The sequence below is a fragment of the Plectrocnemia conspersa genome, unplaced genomic scaffold (genome assembly GCF_051122295.1).
Source record: "Plectrocnemia conspersa isolate PC_06_02 unplaced genomic scaffold, ASM5112229v1 ptg000002l, whole genome shotgun sequence".
In the NCBI taxonomy this organism is placed as follows: Eukaryota; Metazoa; Arthropoda; class Insecta; order Trichoptera; family Polycentropodidae; genus Plectrocnemia; species Plectrocnemia conspersa.
The window spans coordinates 3,753,710-3,779,465 of record NW_028277166.1 but is presented as its reverse complement, the minus strand read 5'-3'; the positions used below and the strand labels follow the sequence as shown (position 1 = coordinate 3,779,465).

The window sequence follows — 25,756 nt, the reverse complement described above, 5'->3', positions numbered from 1 at the left end:
AATCAAAGCTTTGGAATCTCTTTAGCTTCATTCTTTCAATTGTACCGGTATGCTTCCAACAAAACTACTCAAATCGACATTTTTTACAATACTCAACAAGTCAATGGAAAAGTATTCAGTATCGCCAAGAAAATATTTATTAGTAAAACCTAGATTGACAGCACGAGAAAGATGCTTTGTTGTATTCAAATGTTGACCGAGAAATGTCGAGATATGAATGTTGAAATATACACGGTTATACTCCATGTAAAAGCATTAGATAAGGTTTAACATCGAACACAAAATACATATTTAAATAACGGACTAGATATATAATTCAGAAATGAGACCAAGATATTCAAATTCATAATAAAACTTGATTTATCCATTATCAAACATAATATTGTATGACTTTTTCATGCAACTTCCAATTTAATATTATACATCCATCACCAAATATTTAACAATCACAAAATCAATACTCTGGGAGACGAGAATCATTGCCTCGCGACGCTTATCGGTTAAAAGCGGGAGACGGGGATGTAACTTATATTGTACTGCGAATTGCATCTTCCTCCATCTGTTGTCGCTTAAATTTGCTATTTAAAACAAATAAAAAAGCTTTAAACTTATTCCGAAATTAATCGATTAGAAAGCCAACATAGCCACCCAAGGCAATTATTCTTAAATTTATTTTACGACATGAAATAAATGAATATAAAATATTTTTTTATTTAAAAATGGATTCATGCGATTAATGTTTCAGTCGTTATGTTGTTGCAATTATGACCGGTTCACATTCAGAATATTGATTAGATGAAGAAGAAATTGAGCCAATAAACAATTTGTTCCGATATTTTTAGACAATTAGTTATTTTTATGTTTTTTTAATTTGCTGCCCGTGTCATGCTTAATCACTATTATTGCAACCCGCGTACAAATGCGGTATTTGGCCGGAAAGCTAAGCGGCATTCTTTGGTGGATCACGACGGGACCGCAACGGTCGGTGAGGCCTCGTCCGCCTATCATTTGTATCAATGTCTAATTGCAACACAATCTGTGTATTATTGCCCTTCATCGCCTATACCCTCAGCAATGCAAGTGCAATGCAGGCTAGCCAACGATGCCCATTTTCTTTAATGCTCGGGAGAAACACTAATAAAACATTCTTAGTACTAAGTACTAAGGAGGTAAGAAACCGCTCACCCGGCCGTTAAAAGCTGGTTGCCCACCCGAAGGGTTGGATTTATTAAGTGCAATAATTTAAATAAAATGTGCAGTTTGTGGCTCATGGCTGCTCAAAGAAAACGTCTGGGCTGAACCAAAATTTGACGACTTTAATAGTATCGGTCTGAAGACTCGTACTAGATTATTATTGGCGCAACAATTAGCGAAAAAAAACTGTCAGCATTATAGAGAGTAGTGTAAGAAAACCAACATCTTACAGACTAATGTAAAAAGAATTCAAAATATTTTAATCGATGGGCAAGAGAACAAATAATTTACAGTGCATATTTGAAGCCTTGATGTCGATTAAACCAACATCAACACAAAACAACATTTTTTGCAGAATGTAAAAATGTTATTTATTATATATCAACAAATTTTCTCGAGAAATTTGAGAAGCGAAGACGAGAATTCTCATTTCTTGAGAAATAAAAATCATCGATTATCAGAATGCATGTTCACCTAACGCCTAACGGGTGGTCCCTTAAAAAATATATGTATGTATATTGTAACAATTCGTCGCGATGCATGACATTTCTTGGTATGTAATAAGATACTAAATGCTTATAAGTTTTGGAATGTTTAAAGGCTAATTCAACACGTAGCACAGGGTATAATGCCTGCACAACACTCTCTGGAAGTTTTCCGAACCGAAGTTACAACTGAAGTCGGCCGAGATCTACCGCACAGTCGCAAATTTCATATGCCCGCGCGCTTCGCGGCGTGAATGACGTCCGGACGGCGGCTTCTGTCACGTACAGCCGGCATATTTGCGCGCGATCGATAAAAGTGCCAAATAATCGCAATTTTTAAATTGTCATTTTATTAAAATTACGCTACTAATAATTATAAAAGTTTGTGTGGGCACTCACCAATAGAATATCAATGAAAACTTTTCGGTCGTAAATATTCAATTTACGCAAAATCTTTGTCGGCTTTTGCAAAATGCCATAAGGCATAAAAATGATACTTCAGAATACGAACACCACATGTGTGACTATCCTAGAATTTGTCGCCATCGATTCTAAATGAGAATTCGTTATGGTGTGACATTTATATAAACCGATCTAGGAAAATACATAAGAATATTCGAAACGATTTTTTTAACAAAATCAAGTACCACTAATTATTTTTTAATTATATAATTTTATATGAAAAAAAATATAATAACGATATCTGTTAGAAGAATATACAATCAAAAATATAATTAATCCCTTTTGGTGCCCTAAAATATTCAAAGATGTCAGTAAGAGTCTGTTGTAGTCCCCGATAAGCATGTGGTATTATAACTTGACCACGTGACCACGATGAAGCGCTCGACATGCGTGTTAACCATAGGACGCCTACGCGCATATTGAAATTGCACCGAGTTACTCGTTCTATCTCAGTTTGCGAAAAACCATATCATTATCTCTCTCACTCTCGTCACTTAACACACGAGAGAGCGAAAGGGGAAGTATCTCACCGCTCGCGCTCGAAAGAGCAGCTCCGACTTCGACTCGGAAATAATGCCGACAATGTTCGGAAGCGCTTGAAGCTGGCCAAGTCGACTGAATTACCCCCCCCCCCACTTTACCTCCCGTTCTCGGTAACCTCAGACAACTTCCGAAAGTTTTAGAGCGGGCAGAACCGAAGTCGGCCGAAGTAACCCACTATATTTTCCGTCCTTGGCCAACCTTGGCCAACTTCAAGAGAGTGTAGTGCAGGCATAATATACTCCCAGTTGCACATCACAAATATTTTATTACTATACCTTAATGTTCTGGTTATAAAATAAATAAAAATAAATAAATCAAATGTGTGGTCTATATTTTTCCTGAATTATATAGAGCACTATAACTTTTATGTAAGAATGGTCTACTTAAATCTGATATTACCACTTATTCTAACTTTTCATTCCATATATGTATTTATACATACTACAATATATTGCGTTTCGAATTGTAACAGAATATGTAATTAGAACGTCTCCGTATAATTGTACATTATACACATATAATTATTACAAGTTTCCATATTGAGAAGAAATGTTTACCGGACGTGATTGTGATGTCGAAGAAAGTGAACTCGAAAAACGAGTAGAATGTAAGAGCCCACAGTTTTTCTGTTACACGCTGTATCAAGTTTCTTAACAATTAAAAAAATCAATTATTTCCAAGAAGATCGTCTATGCAACTATTCAACGCCCACGTGGTTTTAACCAAAGCCTCTCATATTGTATATACATTAATCGCGAATCTCCTTTTTTAGTTAGCTGTGTACCTCAAATGTGGGTCATACCTCAAGTATCGTGTACTAAATGTCAAAGTTCAAGTTTACGCTCGTACTTAAGTGCTTGTTGAAATCAAAATCTTTTGTATTGATAAAAACCGAGATTGGTAATAAATTAGAAATTGTAGAAGAAATAAAAATGCACTTACATCATAATAGTAGTTGTCTATTCCGTGAAAGCCGTGTATGCTGCCAACATCGTAGTGATGGACGGCCGCATATGGGGCCATAGAATCACGGGACACACATTGCCCCATAAGAAGGTTGGAAGCCTCTGAAAAAATAAATGAATTGATTAATAGTTAGTCATAGTGCATATAAATTAACATGATCTTTGTTCAAGCAATTTGGATGCTGTTTACGTTTGAAGGTTGGACGATGTTCATTTAAATGAGATGTTGCAGTGGTTGACAACATTGTATATTACATAAATAAATTGGTTAACTTCACATTGGGGTGAAAATGATTTATTAATGTCATTTTGATTCAATCATGTTGATATATATTTTATTGTAAATCATCCATTGCTACAAGACAAGAATGTCACGTTCTTGTGACAGACACACGCGTGTATTTTCTTTTATATATTATAGATAATATAAATTAAAAGTTTACCTTAAAATAATTGAATATTTTTGTATTTATTAATTTTATTATATAAATATAAAATATAGATTTTATTATTAAGCAGTTGATAAATAATTGTAATATGCTTAGCAACACATTTTCTATTTAATCTATTAAAACAAATGAAAAAATTCGTTTCAATTGTTTTACTGAAACTGTTTGTATTTTGATTTTTTGGCATTAACATATTTAATTGTAAACGTTTATATATGTATATCATAAGGTCATCTTTTTAAATTTGCAAGTCGAATATTAATATTATACTTTAATATTAAAATAGTCAAACTAATATTCTTCCAATTTATATATCATTTTTTACTATTATTATTGTGTGAAAAGAGCTTCAGTAAAATAAAAAAATGTTGTCTTCAGTGCAAAACTAATGGTAAGTAGAATAAAAAATACGACAATTCGATTACGACATCGTGTTTTACTATTTCTTCTTCTTCACGGTTTGATGCCTCGCTTTTGTCGTCTATTATCGTGTCTGGCTATCGTAAAACACGATTTTTTCAGATGATACTAACATTATTATTTATACTAAAAAAATTATCATGTAAATCTAAAATTGTTCGCCACGCAACGACGGTTGTGCTGAATTAATTCGCGGAAATTTATACGTTTTCAACGCAATCGTTACACTTTCGCTGTGTGTGAAGAATTTGACTGATGATTTATTCAAAAATAATAAAAAATAGAGCAAGATGTAAAAATTGAGTCGATTTTAATAGTTATATCTACCACAATGTTGTAGCTATAATTGTATGAATATTTGCTTAATTTCTATTATATTGTTTTTTGTTGTGATATAAACTGCTATTTTTTATTACAATTTCAATAATTAAAATATGCTCCATTTAGATAAATCGCAATTTTCCAAAGATTTAACAATGGATTTATAAAAAAAAAATCGAGGATATGGAGTGGTCAAAAGCTTTTGTAATATTACTCTGATTATTAAATTTCGTATTTTAAAGAAATAAGTATAAATGTTTAAAAAGGTCATGGGAATATAGGGGATGAATTCCTCGAATTTGGCCAAAAAATGCATGTTATTTAATTAAATACTATTAATCTTAATAAAATAGAAATATTAAAAAAATCTGCAAAAAGCTGAAATTCTCAGTTTATCTCTAAAACCACACATAATATTGAACATATTTTTTAAATGCTAATAATAATAAATCAGTAACAAGTTTTTCAGTCTTAAGTTAAACGTTTGCAAATACAAGTATCTTAAGGTATAATACACATTTTTAGTGAAACAGTTCCAATTTAAAATGATATACAATCGAGAGTGTTTGATACATCTACATATTTTAAATCTTATTTTCTTTAATTTTTCAATTTTTTTATGGCCTAATCATTACTCTTTACAACATTATAAAACTTTCTTACTTTCCTTTAATGTATATTTTATTACGTTAGTCGGCGTATATCACTTTGAGATTATTAACAGAGATAATAAACTTTTTCTACGTATAGGATATGCATTTAAATGCAATAAATAATTCGACCGTGAAGCAAAGATAACTCTCACTTATGCACGCGCTCTATACAAAAAATTATAGTAAGTACATAAATTCAACACGCGAATTTATAAGCTGAATATAAAATATGTGTATGTGTCGTATCGTAATACGTTACGTACTAAATAAAATATATTAAAAAGAAAATGTATATTAGAACTGCTAATTTTAATGTATGTATATATACATAAATATGTTTCTAGACAAACAAATTGTTAATGCGATAAAAAACGGTTATTGAATTTTAAACCGTTTGAAAAAAATAGTTAACCTCAAATAGTGCGGTTAAAAGTACACTAAAAATCATATTACATTTTTATATGTCATCGGATTGAGGTTGTGTATTTGATTTTTATGTAACTTTTTTATGTAAAGTTTTTCATTTCATAAGCATTTTTATTATATGATCTTTGCGGAATGAGTTAAGCGCATTTTAAGTGCTATTATTTTTCATAAGTAAATCATACAGTCTGGCTTAAAACTGTGTTCTATAATTACTAATAAATATTTTTTATCAAATTAATATACAAGGTGACCTAAAAAAGAGAACGTATGTATATATTATTTACTGTTATTGTTATGTACGATAATAAAACGAATAAAAAAGTTTATATATTAGCAAAAAAGACATACAAATTTAATACTCGCATATGGCTTATATAAAAATTCAATGTCATATTAATTTTAAGTCAAAATTAGTTCATTTTTACAATTATTTATTTTATTAGTTGTAGTGCTTAAATAATTTATTGCAACACATTCATATTGACTAACACTATTCAAAAGTCGAATTTTAAATTTCAATAAGCCATCATCATATATATATTTAAGTGTGACTTCGTAGCCAGTGAGACGCTTGGTGGAATCTAGTTAGAGTTTTATTTTATTATATTACACTTGCGAAAGACATTAAATGGCCAGATGTTTTCTCCGAGTGGTGGTGGAGAAGCTGACGCAGGTATGGTGTCCGCGAGAGGACATCAAAGGTATTGTAGGTGGCGTGGCAGCGACAGTATAGCGGAAGATGATCCCTCTCTGCAACGGTGATGCTCGTATGGAAGAGTCCCTCTCGATGAGCGCCAATGACAGTATGTTGTCTTCGAGTATCTGCCTTCTCCTCATCAGAGTCCAGGTTCATATATCCAGGACTGTAAAGCTTGCTGACCAATCGCAACCATGCAGCGATCATCCAGCCACTCGTTTCTTAGAACCGCGAAATATGTATACGTACGCCTTTAGAAAGCGACATTTGCTTGATGGACATTGCCCAAGGTCGTATAATGGAACGGTAATATTGTGTTTCGCAACAAAGAAATATTCTTTCAATGCACCGGAGAATCCTTGCGTGCTATTTATGATTTTTTCTGGTCGTAACGAGGACTTGTGTGCGGTCGCCACATACATGATTTAATTAAAATTTTTCTCTTGTCCAAACCGTGAAAGCCCTGATTAAATGACCGTTATGGACCGAATAGCATTAATCACAATCACGAGTTCTTTGCAATATATTTTATTTTTCAGTTTTATTACATATTAAAAATATATTTAAATAATCGATAGTATTTGTTCCGAATAATATCAGTATTGTACAATACGTGCGAACTGGTGGAAAATGGAAAACAATGGAAAAATTTTCATTGTTGTAAACAATATTTTGTTTATATTTGTAATTTGTTTAATTGACATATTTATTTTATTTATTTAGTTGACTAATACGTGTATTCAAAAATTAAGTAGATATTACTATAAAGAGCAAAATTATGAGAAATCGATAGAATTTTAATGAAATAATATTTGTATTACACAACACATGCAAATTAATGGCGCAATATTTCAAAAAATCAATAAAAATACATTGAAATATGTATATTTACATTTTTTGTATACATTTGTAATTTATTTAATTAGTGTATTTTTCATTGTTTAATAAATATTAAATTATTGTTAAGCTTTTGCTCAATATTTAACAGTTGTATTTTAAATATAAATAGCTATAAATCATATATAAGTCATCATATTAAAATTATTTTACAATGAAAACCTCTTGTCTGAACCACAAAAACTCTAATTTAAAGACTGTTATGGGCCGAACTGCATTAGTCGCAATAATAAAATAAGAGAGCGTTTTTTTTATAAAAATTTTTTTTTTTATCATATTATAATAAAGATGGGAAATCAATAGAATTTAAATCAGATAATAAATGTATTGCACAACACATGCGAATTAATGGCACAATATTATATTTTTTTAATGTCTTGAATGCTGTATATATAATACTATTAAAATAAATACAAAGTACAATTGAGAAAGTCGGTTTACATTGTTTTAAAATATATTTTGTGTATCTTTTTAATTTATTTAAATAGCGTATTTCTTAACAATCTGATGAACACATCTTTTTAATTAAATTCCTGGGAAGATATTGTTTATTATATTATATGTAATTACTTAAAGCTATGATAAAATAAATAAATATTTTCAATTGGAATACGCAGAAACGTTAATATATGATATATTTATCAATATACTTTTTTTTGTATATGAATATGAGTTGTTATAATTGCAAACGAGAGCCATATAAAGAGAGAATAGATTGATTCGAATCATTTCTGAATTGAATATATCATACGTGCAAATTGCTTTTTTTTAAATAAGCTTTAGTATTAAAACTTCTTGGAAAAATACATACTTCAATGGACATACAGATAAAAGTATTAGTGATTCTTGTAAAATATATTTATTTGAATGAATGATTATACAATTGCAATAGACAGAAGTAAAAATTGTAAAACACAAAGTTGTAAATAATGTGTAGCTAAAATAATACTACATAAAATATCTTATCATATATTGACTACTATCTGACTAATTTAGGTTAGTGATTAATAATTACTGATATCTTAAGGAACTGGACTTGAACCATTGGTATGATTATTATAATTTACAGATAGTATTTTATTTACATATTATATTTATTTAATTGATACATTCCTTAAAATAATTTGAACTTACATTTACATCATTGTATGTAATCATATGTATTAATATTATCGTTTGATCATATTTTATTTTTCTTAATTTCCATAGGCGTTAAAGGCTATTAATATTTAATAACCATCTCATTATGAATTCATTTAATAATTTTAAACGCGAATGAACACTTTGCATTATCGTAAAACATTTATGGTTTGATGATGTCAATCCGATGAATCAACCATATAAATAAAACATAACTTCGTTTCATTGTTCCCTTATTTCTTAGCTATTTTGTATACAGTACTTATAAACCTAACAAGGCATTCTAAATACTACACCTAATCTACTTACACATATATCACTTGTGTCACTAATTGGATTCGTCCGAAACGTTCAATGAAAAACTCACTTTAGTTAAACTTTCAACCACTTGGCAATTACGACACTATGCGTTTGTTATTTTACTAAGTTAACGACTAGTTTGGGACACACCGGTGTGTTTGTTTACATGTTGGGACGCGGGAGGGCAAGACCTCCTCGTGCAAGAACAGTTTGAACACTGGAGAACACTCACCTGGCTAAACCACCTGTTCTGGCAAGCAGAGAAGTTGAACGCGCGGCCCGCAGTTAGACACGAACCCGATATGTAGTTAGCTTCGAAGAACTAAAAGTTCTAAAATCGTCTAAAAATGTGCATTAAAACAAAAACTTAGCCCGCAACCATGTAAACACAATCAACAACTACTAAACATGTAGTGTGACACAAGACTGAAACCAAAGTCAAGCAATCAATGACATATATGTTATCAATTATAAATTATTACTACAGTTTAGAATAAATATGTGTCATTTAAAATGACCGACTTTGTTTTTAATTGAACTATTCGTCACGATAATTATTCATAAGATTATGAAAATCTAGGAAAACCTAATCTGTGATGATCGATTAAATATATAACTATAAAATAGTAATTGGACTATGGTCTTTCAGGTCAAAACACTGACATGCTATTATGTAAATATGGGTATAGGAACAAGCGATACTTTATAATGCGACTTATGGTTTTGTTTGTGCAATCCTAATTTTTACTTATTTTATATTACTAATGACAGTATTAATACTTACAGTGGAAACGCTCATTTATCTAGTGTTCATATTAAGACTATTTATAATATTACTACTTATAATAATTGAGAATCGAATGAAGCACATCTAAACCGAATTTTGACCAATAGGAGATCGCAAATAACAATTATCCCTTCTCAGAAGTCAAAAATCCACGTCAAAAGCAATAAAATCGTGCCGTCGCCGTCGCAGTGGGAACGCTCGTTACCGAGCGTTCCCACTACGACGGCGCCGACACGATTTTATTGCTTTTGCCATGAATTTTTTCCTTCTGAGAAGTGATAATTGTTTTTGCGCCCTCCTATTGCCTAAAATTCGGTTTGAATACACTTTGACCGATACTCTCATATCAAAATTCCGTTGTGATATCGGTAAGAATAGCTATCATATTTTTAAAACATAGTAAAATATCGAAATGCAGACTAACTATGGAGCAATATGCGAGATGCGACGTCTGTCTGTAATTTTTTCGCTTATTTTACCCTGAGAGATGAATTAGCTTAGTTTATATTTTGGACTTGAGCTAATGAAAGTTCTTAAAATATGATTAGTTTTTTAGCTTTCTTCGGGCAATTTGGTTTTGGTTAATTCGTGTAGGTTATGTTTGGATTTAAACAGCAAATGGACATTTCACAACTGTTGAATTAAGTTTCATAGACATTTTAGAGCAGCATATTGGTTTACTAGCGCCTATCAGTTAAAATATACTTTCGCTAGTATAAATATATATCTACTGGTAAAAATATAACTTCACTGAAAAAATACATTGACTTTAAAACATTTAAGCAAGTAAATATATACATTACTACGTATAGAAAAGTTGAAATCATGTATTTATGCTATCATCTGTCAGATTAATTATATTTTCGCTGGTAAAAACATATAGCTACTGGTGAAAATGTATTGGTGAATATGAATTTCAATATTTAAAAAATATTTTCAAGAGAGATTCAACTGTGTTTTTAGATTTTCTTTGATGGATAACCTAAAAATTTATAAAAAATATCTTTTCCAACATGGAGGGGGCAAAGTTGGCCAGTCAGTCAGTGCTCGTTTTTTTTTAAAATTTCGATTTCATTCAGATTCATAGAATTTTATTAATTGACCTAAATATAAATGACATCCCTGCTGTCTAGTTACAGCACTATTCGTACCAATCTATGTATCATTTTGAAATAAACTTTTATAAATAAAAAAAAATTCTTACCAATTACAGATGAGCAAAAAGTTGATAGGATATGTTTTATAATACTCCCATTCTTGCAAAATACTTCATCAATATGTATCAGCATAAAGTCTAGGTATATTAATCAGGCGGCACTTAAGCTTTAAAAAGTAATAAAAAACGTTTTCATAATTATTTTAGAAGTCACTATTCTTGATAAGTGAATGCTTACTTACAGTATATTTTTATGTTAAACCCAAATTACGAAATATGTGCAAATTTGAGTAATTTTTGAAATAGATAAAGAACTATGTATTGTCTTAATGTCTATTCTTCTTATTTTTTAAAGCCTTTGTAAATTGTAGGTCACAATTTGACTGACGAATTATTAAATGAACTAATCTAAGCACAGAATGTGCAAAAGTAAACGATAATACTACAAACACTGGTGGGATTTTAACAATAGTAACCGATCGCCTTTTCGTGTATTTTAAACGTAAGTCTCAACCAGGGCCGGCCCTAGGTTATTTGGCGCCCCAGGCAAAAACTAAATTTGCGCCCCCCTCCCCCTAGTAATACTTTAATAACTCATTACATGAGCACAAAAATATAATTCGAATTAAAGTAATTTAATATTATATTTGACACCATACTATTTTTTGAGATTGTGGGTATTTAAGAATTTGTAGTTTTATTTTCGTCGCAATTTTTTGCTCGTGAAATAATCTAAAGAGTGCACAGTAGTGTATACAAAAAATAATATCCGATTATATTCTTTAACAATATTGTTTGATAATTTTAAGTGAATATTGCGCCTTTATTTGGTATCACGGCGCCCCAGGCGATCGCCTGTACTGCCTGCCCCTCGGGCCGGCCCTGGTCTCAACCCTAGATTTTTGCAGAAGATACGTTCCAGAAAATATCTCGTTAATGAGGCATAGAATAAAATTTGTAATAAAACAATCAAATATTAAATTATAAAGTAAATGAGCAAAATCTTCAGCAACACGCGTGAACTCCAAAAAGCAACTCATGGGCAGTGGGAGAGGTTCCATATGTAGATACCGTGCAAGAAGTGAAAGTAAGCCATTTAACCCATGCATTTCTATACCACCGCACTGCACGTGTACAGGCAAATATGTTTGATTTGTAGTATTAAAAAGATTTTTTTTTTGATATAACTATATGACTAAATAACTAAAATTTATTAAACACTTACATCAAGTTATAAGAATTTTGTTCAATTAACCAACTGTTGATTTAGAATATTGATCATTTAATTTGCTAGTTAATTAAAAAAGAGCAATATTTATTTTCTTATAAAAGGATATAAAACCCGTTCTAGTGAATCTGCTTGATTGAAAAGAACTGAAGAAATATGTAGAACTCATATAAAATAAAAAATATTGCTAACCATCAAAGGATTTCTGTTCCAATGTTTCAACTATATATTTTTTATCATGTTGAAATAAAATTTTGATTAAAAAAAGATCTAGGGATAAATAGGAATGGAGTATTTATATAAAATTAAAACAATACTTAATATAAAAACATAATATAATAGCAACAAATACAGACTTAATACTTTAAATATGTAGTATTAAACGTAAATATACATCAATCAATCTCAGTAACACTCATTTAATCTAAGAAAAAAAAATACACTCGAATGTACTTGTAGGTAACAAATTCATAATTCGAGCTTTTCGTTAACACTTTAATCAAACTATCAATAAAACTTAAAAATCAGTGTTCTGAAAACGTTTTTATTTACTTATTAGATTATACTAAATACTAAACGTTAGTGCCTTTTCTTTATATCAAAATAGTTAACTTACGTCTGGTTATAAAAAGAGGAACCATGTTAAACCAAACTAAATACAATTACAAGATAAGTTTGTCAATTATAAAAGACTAGCATAAACACATCTCACACTTATGTTAAATATAGCCTAAATTTGATATGACACGTCATATTTATTTGATCTATGGATTTCTTTTTAGATGAGATCAATGATGAGATTTTTCGTCGTCTCCTTTAGTTTCAATTTTAATTTTTGTTTCTCCGGATGAATCTTCTCTATCTCTATCGTATTTCTCTGATTTAATATAACTGGAATCATTTGACTCGCTTTTTCTATCACTATTCCATCTGAAACATCGTATAGATAAATATGACGATAAAAGGTGATGATCTAATTGTTTAATTTAACTAACCTCGAAGTCTCCTGCTTCCCTTTATTGTAATCAGAATCATCGTACAGATTAGAATGAAGGACAGACATGACTTTTACATCAATTTCTTTTAAGGCAGTATGAAAAAGTCTTGAGCTTATCTAAAAATAAAGTGTAATAAAATATTTTTGCAAGTACTACAAATATAATAATCTTCTAATATAAACCGTTTTTTTGGAGAGATTAAATTCCGTTTCATTCAACTTATTCTTAAGTTCTTCCAATTCACTGTTCAATGTCGATATCGATGATATATGCTTTGTTTGCTTATCCAATATTTTTGAGTTCTCCAGCTTGATCTCGACCAATTTGGCTTCAGTATCAAGTCGAGCTTGCTCACTCCGTTTCAACTGATTCATCAGTTTCTCAATATCGAGCAGACCTCCTTTATAAGACACGAATCCTAAAGCACAATAAACTGCATAAATATCATTTAAACATTAGCAAAATCTCAATAACATACCTTCATTTTCATTATCCGTTTTAGTCTTTTTATTAGAAGGCTCTCCAGAATCTGATTGTTGATTGTCATCTTTGAAGACTGGTAAAAGTTTCTTGTTACCAGTGGCCAATTCTAATAGATCGACTTTGCTCATGGTTACGTCCATAGCTTGATCTTCGGCACCTTCTTCCTTGCAAGGTTCTTCTATTTCATCCTTTGGTTTATCAGTCAGTCTTCTATAGTGAAATGCTTCTCTGGTGACGACTTTAGACACCAGCTTTCTTACTTGAGCCCGAGAAAGATTCAATCCCAACGTATAGAGCAGCTCTTCAATATCCTTCTCGAAAATATAACCGCAGTGAGAAGTGTCGAAATAAACAAACGATAACAACAGATGAGGTTCTTTGGTAACTAGCTTATTCTTCTCCTTCTTATCTTTGTCTTTCTTATCGCCGGAATAAGACTTTCTATCGTTACTGTTTTCTTCCTCTCCATAGCTTGACACATCGTCCTAATTAAACATATAAATCAACACCAAAATCTAATAATAATATTACAAACTTAAAACTTACTCTTTTATCGTCCTTCTTAGATTTATCTTTATCATCTTTCTTTGAATCAGACTTTTTAACATCATCTTTTTTATCCTTATCATCCAATTTTTTATCCTTGCCGTCATCAATTTTTTTATCTTTTGAATCTCGGCCATTCTTCTTCACTTCCTCTTTCTTCTTCTCTTCTTTCTCTTCCTTTGGTTTATCCGGAAGCGTGTATAGCGCTTTATAAATATTGAAACCGAAATCTCTCATCAGCATTTCATTGAAAAGCTCCGCAAATAGTGACACTTCAAACGAATGTTCTTTCGAGTCTTCCGGTCTATAATCCAACAATAAAGATAAGCTCATGACGGTGCAATCGAATTTTCCTGATTTAGCGACACGAGATGGATGCACTATCAAATGAGGACTCGACGGTAGCTTGTGCCGCGATTTCCATAATGCGTCTTCTTTTTCTTGATTTTTCTCTTTATCATCTTCCTGAAAACATAAATCATTTTTTAAAATATAAATAGCAGATCTTAGGAGTGGTATACAAAAAGTCAAATTTATCACCTTCTTCTTATCTGTATCGGTATTTTGGTCTTCGATTGTTGCAGTGCTATCTACTTCCATTTCAGTTTCTAATTCTTCTGCTTCAGGTTCACCGACATTATTGTCGGCTGGTTCATCCTTACTTGCTTCTTGTTTGACACATTTTGCTAATCTAGCAATTAGTTGAGATTTTAAACCTAAAGAAAGTTTATTTTAGATTTAAACAACAATCATAGCTACATATTTGAAACCACAAATCCAATAGTATTTTAAAAATAAATATTGTTTGTTTCTCATATGTAATAATGGCAAATGAATCAAGTGGCAAATGGAAAAGAGCGAGTACACCATTTTTTTGCATGATTTTTCTAGCTTAACATTTAACACTCAAGAGTGCTCACACCAACTATGGCACGACTGTGATATGACACATGGATCAGAAGATGATTTTCAGAAAGAGCAGACAAATATTGTGTTATTTAATGATAGATCTAAATTTGTTAAACTTTGCAGTTTTTATTTTCTATCAGTGTATTGAAGTTTAAAAGCAAATGTAATTTATATTTATTTAAAAAAAAATCTATTCTAAAAATCTATACGATACTAAAAATTAAATTTTAAATCTTCAAAATCAAGCAATTAAGAGCGTTAACTCTTCTGCAAGTCTCAAAATGGCTCATATGGGGACTTAAACACAGCGTGTTTTGAAGCAAAAAACTGTTTTTTTTTTATATTTTATTTAGATAAAGTTTAGGCTTATAAAACGTTTCATATATAGCGATCTTATATATAGAGATCATATATATAGCGGGTGCCATGGCGCCCGCGGGCACGGGGTTGGGAGCCCCTGCTCTAACGTATAACTACTTTTGTGCAAATAAAAGAACTCCAAATCCAGTTCTTTGAATAAACAGAACATGTCTAATCAGAACCGTGACAAAACAGAACAGCGATAAACAGAACCATGACAATTCAGAACAAATTAAAAAATAGATTTATAATTAATATTATATTGGCAACTAATTACGTTGTTTCATCCGGTTACGGTTAAAAAATAGTGAATTTAATTATTGTAAATAGATTGATGAAATAAAGATGCAACGAATATCTCTGTTAAAAATCAAAATTTCATCAATTTTCTTTTCAAGTTGATGATTAACAGACATAAATTGGTTTTCTTAGTTGCTTGTCTTCGTGAAATATATTTATTCAGATGATAGCAAAGAATTACTATTTTTTGATATGGTGAAAATATTACAAAAAGCGAAGATATTATGGAGAAAATAAATAGGTTTTTGATAGAACGACTAAAGTGGAAAAACATTTGTGGGGTTTATATGGTAAGAAATATTGTAATTCTCAATATTTCTTACCATATAAACCCTTTTGGTAAAAAAATTGTAATTCTCATTAAATCTGGAGCACTTGTATAATTAAATAAGTTGGGTTTTTTTTACACTGCTTAACTAATGATGAAACTAAATTGAAAAGATTGTTTCCTGATATTTTTACTCACACGATCATGCTTTGACTAAGTTGTAACAATCTGATTTATTGTATAAATTTTAAAGCAAAATCAATATTATTCATATTAGAACTTGAGAATTAATCAGCAAATTTTGACAGTGGGATGGATTAAACAACTTTACAGTATCAGTTTTAATACAATACCTTTATTATTGATACTTCTAGCTTCCAATTCCTTGCGCAAATGCGGTAGAGACATTGTTTTCGGATCGAGTTCAGAATAGTGAGTCGGTTCCTTTTTTTCCAAATCGATTGCATTATTTTTTTCAACCTGCAAAACGAACCTAAAGTTAGCATTGTGACATCACGTCTTTCGATTAATTTTAAATTTTTTTTCAACACGAATCCGAATTTACTGTATACTAAGGGAAGAAAAAAAATCACTCATCACCAGGTATGCGAACAAATAAAATAAATCTCTCGCAAGGGAGAGAGAGGTTCAGCCAAGAAAGTGGTTAATTTTTAATTAATTTTTGATGATAGTCATCTATCGGCTCCTAACATCTACACAAACTAAGGACAACAACAATAATATAAGTGTCTTTCCGGTCGATACACTAGTGCATCAGAGTCCGCTCGTCGCCTGATCATGACCGCTGACCGCCGCCGGCCGGTACCCGCCGAATGAGTGAGTTTTGAGCAACGTTACTTATGGATACAAACTAAAAACGATACATTAAATCATGTCTGTTTTCTGACGGAGACGAGAAGAATGAATGCAAGTAATGCAGTGCCTGGTCTGCGTCTGACAGTGGCTGAGCAGTGGATAGCCCCTCCGCCTGTCTCTTGTACTGGACGCTGAGGGAGTCCCACTCCAAACGAGTGGGGAGACAGCTCCACACATCAGGCACAAATATCACCACAGTCTCAACGCGCGCTGGCAGCTGCCGTCCGCGGTGTACGCTCTCCGCCCGCCTGTAGTAGAGCTCCACAAACCGGTACCTGTATGCGGAAGTCACCCTGTAGTTATATAGTCCTTACTCTCGATACACACACAAGCGCTTTAATTAGTCATTATTTATATAAAAAAAATAATAATAAATAAAAATGGAAATAAACAACCATACTGCAACTAGCGTCGCTCAACCGTCATCATAGATGTCTAGAGACTTGTATAAAGATGAATTTAAAAAAATAAAAATAAATAATAGATGAAACATAATTAATAATATCCATCGTCAGATACATCTTAAATGACAGTTTTATATTTTATTTAGACAGTTAAATTTAAAGATTATTCCATAAATAGTTGACTAATAGAACTGACTAATCATTTAGTAATATAATTGGAGTGAAAGAAAATGAGCTAAAGTAGATATAGTCTTAAGAAAACAAATTCATGCAGTTAATGTATAACTTACATATTTAAAAAAGATATACTTTTATATATAAATATTAGCATATTATTTTTTTAATTTAGCACAATGTAAAAATCAAAATGGACTGGTCGTTTCAGTCATTGATATAATGTTTATTTTATAGAAATACTAGCAGTTTGAGAACATTTCATGTTATATTTATATACATACATGCATTGGAAGGTGGTTCTTAAGGCGACTATTTTTACTCGGGGTCCTAGAGGGCAACTAAGCAAAATTTAGAATGGATGACATCCAAAATTATTCACATTTATACTGGAGAGGAAGGGGAGCTATACAGTATTCCTTCGTTATCCATAAGCATTACGTTCAATACATGCTGTATGTTCTCTCTTGAAGAGAACGAATGTTCCAATTGGTCTAACGAAATTGTTTAATAGCTAAGGGTTTTTTTGTTATTCTACAAAATGCGGATGATGAGAGATCACTGTATTTTCTCAGGGTCCTTAAGTGCAACTCAAAATTCAAATGTTTTTGAAATCAGTCATCCATATATACTAAAAACTGATTTGGTAAAATGGTAAAATAATTAAATGATTTAATAATTATTAATACATATTTAGGCATTTATAATTTCATCTTGAGAATATAAAAAAATCCAATAATCTGTAATAATAAATGATTATAGTTCTATTTTTTCTTTCATTCTATAACTTATTAGAAAAACTAAAATTTAATTGTCCAACCAATAAAAAACAACATAAATTACTAACTGTAACTCACTCTCTCGCAAATCATAAACAACACAAGTTGTTATTTTGTAGACTGTCTTTTAAATAATACAAATAAAATAAAAGAGAGAGTAACAAGACTTTTAGAGCCTAATAATGAACCAATTACCATTGCGTGCAATTTGACAAATCAATGCTAGTATGAGCTTTGCACGTCCTGATCGCAGTCTTGATCAAGACCGATGGATCTGACTCCGGATTAGGTCCGTCTAGAGACGGACTCCAAGGTCCACCGATAGCCATTGTCTCGTTCTTCATACGCAAACCGACCAGGAAGTTAATTAGTCGAGTAGGGTGGATAAAATCACGATCCTCAGACTCCCTGTCTTTCTCTTCGTTTCCGATGCCACAGCACTTGCGGTATATTTCGTCCAGCGTCGGCATGCTGAGCAACATAACCTACAAACATAGATGATTGATTAATAAGATATTAATATTGAGTCAATGGAAGTATCAAGGATCGGATTCTAAAGCATGACACTCTTAGAATTGAAGCGGAATTCATTTGCTTTTATACTGCTAAGTTAGTAGATAAGAAAATGGTTGATTTACTTTGGCTGAAAACAGATAGTCAACATCCGGTGGCTCAAGAATAGCATCATTTTCGACCGGATTGTCTACATCTTTATGAAGAACGTGGAAAGCGCACGGTTTATTCATTGTGAACGGAGCGTTTGGCGGAAATGCGTCTATCCATCTGAACTGAGTGTTGAAGAAGTCGGATGGTATATACAAGTTGGTGTATCTCCGCTTGATTTCCAAAACGTCTGCTTCAGGACTGCAACGTTTAAAAACATATATTAGATTATGTTATTAAGTCATGGTCCCCACAATGGGGGCGGGGCCGATGGGGCCCTATCCCTCAGGTCCAGGGTTGTGAAAGGGCCCGACATTGATTGATTTATTAAAATTATTTTATCACTATTTGTTACGAGATTGATTAGTTTTGTTCGTTTGTCTTGTCAGTGTACCTGCTATGACCGAAGTTCATAGAATTTGTTAGTAGAATACAAATGTGCACTTTCAGTAAACCCAACTATGGGTATGATTCATCATTTTTCTTTACTAATTTCGTAACATTGAGTGATTTTTGAGTGTTGTAAGTTTTAATTTTAATTTATTTTATTTTAAATATTTTTTTTGTTTTAAATAAAAGGAAACGGTACGGCATTTTAGTAAGAAGAGGGGGCCCAATAAACATGTTCAAAATATGGGGGCCACGTATACGGTGGTTGATAAGTAACACTTACATATCCAACGCAATCTTGGGAACTTGAACCAAATATCGTGCGACCGGTCTAGGCCTTCTCCTTTGCTTATTAGCCCCTCTCAGCGGACTTCTCAACCTCTCTTTCTCTTCAGACACCTTCTCTGGCATCCTTTCCTTTTCTCTCTCGGGACGCTTACGTTTACGATCTGGTTCTTTGGACTGAAAATTAAAAATAAGGTAAAAACATTGCATTTATAATTAAATGATATTTTATTATACCTGAATAGCTGAACTATTATCTCTTTGTCTCACGTTATCATCTTTCCTCATCGACATGGATTTCCTATCTCTACCAGATCTAGGCGTGTTCGGATAGCTTCCGTTTTGGCTCTCAGCCGGTGGAGGAACTGCATTGTAACCGCTGCTCCCTTTATTCTTCTGAACGTTATTATCTCTTCGATTAATCGTCGATTTGTTTGTCGGCAATACTTGAATCCGAGTGGCGTTCCACTTGAAAGGCATGTTTGGATTGAAGGATGCCTCGACTAAAACTCTATCGCCTACGACTGGATTAGAGCCTTTCATACAGGCGCTGGTTTGGAAGAAAACGTCTTCATCTACGAAACCAAAATCATTATGAGCTTTGGTAACGGTACCTGTGAAAACTCTCTGTTTGGGCGAAGAGTTGTTTTGGTTTTGAGGTCCGTGGTTCATCGGTTGAGAGCTGGCGAACGCGTTAGGATTTAAAGCTCTCGGGGTGGGATACGTGACGACTCCGGGTTGCTGGAACATTTGTCCTTGATTGAGTTGATTGGCTAAGCCTTGAGCTATTCCGACGTTGTTTTGTTGTATTTGAGGAATTCCCAAAGCCATGTTTGTTTGCTGTTGCATCAAATTGGGTTGGAAAACGGGTTGCGATTGCTGATATTGTACCATACCGGGTTGCCCCATCCCGCCAATTGAGTTTTGACCCATTAGTTGTTGTTGCATACCTGGGATAGACTGAGCCGTCGCCGTACGAGCCCAAGGTGGATTCTTACCACCGCCGTATTGCTGCATTTTGGTCTAATAACCCTGAAATGGAAATATATTCATTAAAAAAGGGTGTGATTTAATAGGGAGTTTTTTTTTAAGAGTTATGTGCATTTAAATAAATATTTTGTTCCATAAAAGAATTGTTTGTGCATTTATGTAAGGTAAATTCAGATTTTTTCTTCGGAAAAAGAATTCGTTGCAGTTATGCATAAGGTGCACACTGTTCTGACCGGGTTCGTAGGAAGGCATTGACAAAGGGACATTTGCTAAGGCGCAAATACTTAAGGGGCACTAGGAATATAGAGCAAAACTATCTTATGACGAAAGAAACAATATAAACAATACATTTACTAAAGGTTTCGTTCAAAGCTAAGACTAAGTAGGAACGCTCATTACCGAGCGTTCCCACTGCGACGGCACCGACACGATTTTATCGCTTATGAAGTGAATTTTTGCCTTCTGAGAAGTGATAATTGTTTTGGCGCCCTCCTATTGACCAAAATTCGGTTTCAATATACCTCGACCAATACTCTCATATCAGAAGTCTGTATTAATATTGGTAATAGCTATTATTTCTAGTTTAGAATCAGGAACGTCGTTTCAGTTTCTTCCAGAAGGAGGGGGGGGGGGAGGAGAACAAAATATGTTACCCAAACATAAATATAACTTTAAAGTACCATTCGTATTAAAAACCTAGATTCAACAAATCTCAATCTAATAACATTAATTTAAATTCATGAATATTAACTAATAAATAACAAATACATTATGAAAGTACTAAATTTGCATATAGCCTCAGGCATTCTGCAAATGGCCTCGACCCAAAATATTTTTGCATAGTTAAAATCTATTAATACTATTGTCTCAAAACAGTCTATTCAATGACAAATGTGGATTTTAAGTCAATTTTGCAATTTGACAACTGACTAATATTGCAATAATAATGCGACACACTAATACAAAATGGCACCTATCGCTACAATTCTAGAAATCAAATATCGTAGAGTACGTTAATGACGTTAGGTGCTAAAGTGTAAATCAAAATATAACCTACCTTTGTGGGTGAAACAGTATAAACAATTATTGTGAACCTTCGCGCTCAGCGAACGCTTCGCGAGAGGCACACACAAATTACTTTGGCCATAACAGCCTAAATATTTACTATAACGCAAAATTATTTTTAATTAGTAATATAAACAAAATAAGATAAAATTCAGTTTATTACAATAAAACGTAATATTAAAAATATATTTAAATAATTTAGGTACTAAATAAAATGTTTTTTTTTTAATAATAAATATTGTTTTATAAAAGTAAAATAAATTAATATAAGTTTTGAATTATAAAATATAATATTATTTGATTTAGAATTAATGCAGAGCTATGATGTTTTTGGCGTATATTTGAAAACGCATAAAATATGTTTTCTGAAATAGATATATTATGTCTTTTAAATATTTTTTTACAAATTTAAATTACTAGAATAAACACACAAATTTAGGGATATCTTCAGATTTTTATTTAATAATTGAACATTTGGTGTATTGCATTAATTATAAAAAGTAATATCAATTATAGGGTCCAGAAGCAACCTATCTATACAGCCTATCTTTTCAATGTATTTTTTTATGGTTTTTTGTACATTTTGAGCGGTATATCGACGATAACTTTTTAGCTGCGCAAACGATTCGGGTTTGTCAGCGTAGACATGACTCTTAGCGTAACTTCGTGAAAAATCCCAACGGCGTTAAATCGTATGATTTTGGCACCCTGTTGCTGTCACCAAATCGAGAAATAATAATGCTATAAAATGTAGCATCCGATGTGTGGCAAGTTGAAATCACATATCTTCCACATAGATATCTTCAATTTGTTGCCAAAATGAATCAATTATCATGCGCCTATAACGTTCACCATTGACTGTACCGTGACGCATTGTGTCCTGACGCCGATCGCTCAATTGCGATCGGCATCAAAACACAATGCGTTACGACACACGAGTCCACAATGATGTGCTTCTACCCATATAAAATGTATGAAACTGATACCATTCTGACGCGTTAAGTCACGTCTTCACCAGGAGCGTATGGTGAGATAGTTTGCCTTTCGCTCGCTCGTGTGTAAAGTGACAATTGTGAGTAAGAGATAAGAGTGTGCGGAAAGCATGTAACGCACGTCCTTATCTCATATTCACTTTCTTCACTTAACACGCGAGTGAGCGAAAGGGAAAGTGTCTCACTATACGCACCCGGTTACCACACAAGGGCATGTCTCTGCGATCGCTGTCAGGACCCAATGCATCACGACACACGGGTCCACAGTGATGTGCTTCTACCCATATAAAATGTATGAAACCGATACCATTCTGACGCGTCACGTCACGCCACAACACAATGGTGTGTCTTTGTCTTTAGGCTAATGTATAGTGCCGAGTTAATAATAAGATACGGTTTAACAGCTGAAAATGGTTCATTTACTGGTTATAGTTACATATTACACGAGTATGAAATATTATTACGGAGCCTGATCATTTGACGCGTTGCCAATTGCTCCACTTCGTTGCTGCCCATGTAGCTTCATATTTGTTTACCGTTTCGCCTTTCACTCCACACCCCTTACAACATTTATGAACGTTTATTTATAAAGTGTTTTATTTTCATGTATGTGTTTATTGTCTTTAACATGACAATTGCACAAAATATCTTCAGAACTCTTTTGTCGGCACCGAATGCACGCAGATCTTTAAATTTATTAGTAAAGATTTTATAAACAGTTTTATGAAATTTTTGACATTGTTCATAAGGGTCTGGATCGCGTGGGCTATTTTTTCGTAATTCAGTAACTAAGTGTGTACTTCAGCGCCCTAAAGATCAGCGTCACAATAATTTTATTTCCATTTTTAATTCAGTGTGAGAGGACATTACATCTAACGGACGTTTTGCAAACTACTCACTTAGTAATAATTGTTAGTAATAATTGTTTGTAAACCTTTATTTATTAATATTATTACCTAACCATTTAATAAAAAAATATTTTCTATTTCGCAAATTTCATTTGATGGAATTTGAATACTTTGGGAAAACCTGGATCCACTAATGTCATCGAAAATTGTAAAAGTTTGGAAACCGCTACCATTATTTTAAAATACTAACTCGCACTTGTGAGTTGCCACTTTGTTGTTACGCATTGGTTCAACACCTGATATGTTACACCAGTAGATTAAATAAATAAATAGTTCGTAAATCGTTAAACGTTTATCAACACAATATCGTGAACGAGCTTATCGGTGACAACGGATCGCTACTTTTCACTTATTTATATTCACTACAGTAGTTTGTCTAATCACAACGTAATTTTTAAATATAAATAAGTAAGGTATGAATTTTAGATTATTTAGATTTTTTTCACAAAACAAATGGCTAAACTAATTTCACACGAGGAATTTACATTGTTGTGTGTGTATAAAGCCCTTACTAAATGTTGTTATAAAACTTAATAAGGATAAATATATTCTAACTTTCTTTGTATTTTGCCGTTTTTAAAATCTATTTTTTTCATATTAACAACTACTATTTAGTGATGAATATAATGAAAATATTTAAAACAAAAAAAATATATTTAATTTTAATTATATGCTTATTGATTTATATGATGACAAAATAACCAGTAAAACATTAAAATAATTTTTATAAGTTTAAAAATATACCTAGTAATAATATTGTTATTAAATTATTTATGATATTTTAAATATTATTCTACTTAATTTAAGTAATTTTAAATATTATTAGTATTTAATTTAAGTAATTTTAATTTTAGTATTAATCTCGCATGGCCAAAAAAATATTGTGTTATGACAAACTCCGTGCCGTAATACCATAACCTTACTTTTCCCGATTGATTAACCGGTAACTAAATTTTTGGCTTTTTCGTAAATCATTGCTTATAAGGAGGGTTAATATTGTTATTTGTGTATTTTAATTTATAGACCCTCACAACTTATATAAACTATCCATCTAAATTTGAACCTAAAAAATCACGGGTTTTTTCATGGGTATTTGTTACGTAATGTCAGTGTATATGATTTAAACATTAAATCTTATCTGGAGTACCTAATTTATAAAAAGTTTTCAAAGATAATGTGCATTGGTTGAAAATATTATATTTGCTTATATATTTTTTATTTGCCGTTTGAATTCCCGCCACGATATTTTGTTGGTCTAAGAATGAAGCTTATTTGCCTACTTTGATTAAAAGTTACTTTTTACTCTACCACTTTTTATAAAAAAATATGACTAATTAGCTGGTGATTGCAAAACTACATAATTGAAGATTATATAATCTGCTCATATTTTAATTAATTTTAGAAGACTGTTTTTGCGCGAATTTCGTCTTTCTATTATATTTACGTACTTTTTTAATTATTTTTAAAAGTTTAGAAACATTTTGTACAGCGGAACGTGGTGTTAATTATACACGCAAATTGCGGCTATTGTACCGAAGGCTATAGTCAATTTGTTATTTAAAGTTACTTCAAGTGTGTGAAAATATTATTACCATATAATTTATGTATTACGTATACCTACATTATGCGATTCAATTTGCAAGATTCGTTGTGGCGTGACTGTTTTTTTATATATGTACATGGAAACATGGGAAAAAGTTCAACCAGAGATAAGGAAAAAGCAGACATGCGATATATTTTATCGCCTTTTGGTATTGGTTTGTTTGTTTTCAACGCTATATTTAGCTGAAAGTATAATTATAGCTTATGTTAAAATTATCGGTTTATTTGTTGCTCGTGTACTTTGGCTATGACAATAATGCTGGTCTGAATAAAAAATAAAATAATTTCCTGACATTTGAGCCAAATCGTTCTGTTTTAAAAATTCAAGCAGTAACAAGTGTAATTTAGTGTCGATTTTCCGATCGTTTGCATATCCCCGATCGATAATGAGGTTACTGTTACATTTATAGTGTTACTAGAACAAGGCGTAGGTTTAAATTATCATAATACAAAAAAAATATTTGTATAATAATTAAGTTAAAAATAAATATGGGCAGTCGCCAGGGGCGTCGATATGACGAATAAGCCAACTCTGCACTAATTAGGTGCAAAATTCCTAGTTGTAATGTTTACACAAAAGAAAAAATCTGAACATTGAAATTTACTCAAAAGCATTCCCATTACCACAGTACGAACAAAAA

At 31.9% G+C, this 25,756-nt stretch overlaps 2 protein-coding genes across 43 annotated transcripts in view; both read right to left on the bottom strand.

Annotated features, from left to right (window-relative positions):
* The window catches only part of LOC148237363 (uncharacterized), a 75,003-nt gene extending 65,832 nt beyond the window's left edge, over positions 1–9,171 (bottom strand). For all 38 annotated transcript variants that reach the window (XR_015812731.1, XR_015812738.1, XR_015812732.1 and 35 more), the window contains exons 1-2: positions 8,962–9,171; positions 3,627–3,751 (exon numbers count right to left, since the gene is read on the bottom strand). Coding sequence is in view for 30 of the 38 variants with exons in the window: in XM_088206046.1 (XP_088062172.1) it covers positions 3,627–3,734 (108 nt within the window). In the remaining 8 variants the exon portion in view is untranslated. The remainder of the gene's footprint in view (positions 1–3,626; positions 3,752–8,961) is intronic.
* A 3,269-nt stretch (positions 9,172–12,440) lies between these two features.
* Positions 12,441–21,671, bottom strand: LOC148237362 (cell division cycle and apoptosis regulator protein 1-like). 5 transcript variants are annotated; one of them, XM_088181442.1, is made up of 13 exons: positions 20,708–21,671; positions 19,796–20,656; positions 19,557–19,735; positions 18,859–19,084; positions 18,416–18,705; positions 16,931–17,138; positions 16,341–16,467; positions 14,691–14,866; positions 14,151–14,615; positions 13,600–14,089; positions 13,304–13,539; positions 13,119–13,237; positions 12,441–13,053 (listed from the first exon to the last, which is right to left on the bottom strand). In XM_088181442.1, exons 2-13 carry the CDS (start codon positions 20,573–20,575, stop codon positions 12,912–12,914), a joined length of 3,438 nt encoding a protein of 1,145 aa, XP_088037568.1. In that variant the 5' UTR covers positions 20,576–20,656; positions 20,708–21,671; the 3' UTR covers positions 12,441–12,911. The 5 variants fall into 5 exon arrangements, with proteins under 5 accessions (XP_088037568.1, XP_088037567.1, XP_088037569.1 ...); XM_088181441.1 differs by having other exon boundaries at positions 19,796–20,590; positions 21,606–21,671; XM_088181443.1 differs by having other exon boundaries at positions 12,441–13,044; positions 19,796–20,590; positions 21,606–21,671.
* Between the last annotated feature and the right edge of the window lie 4,085 nt (positions 21,672–25,756).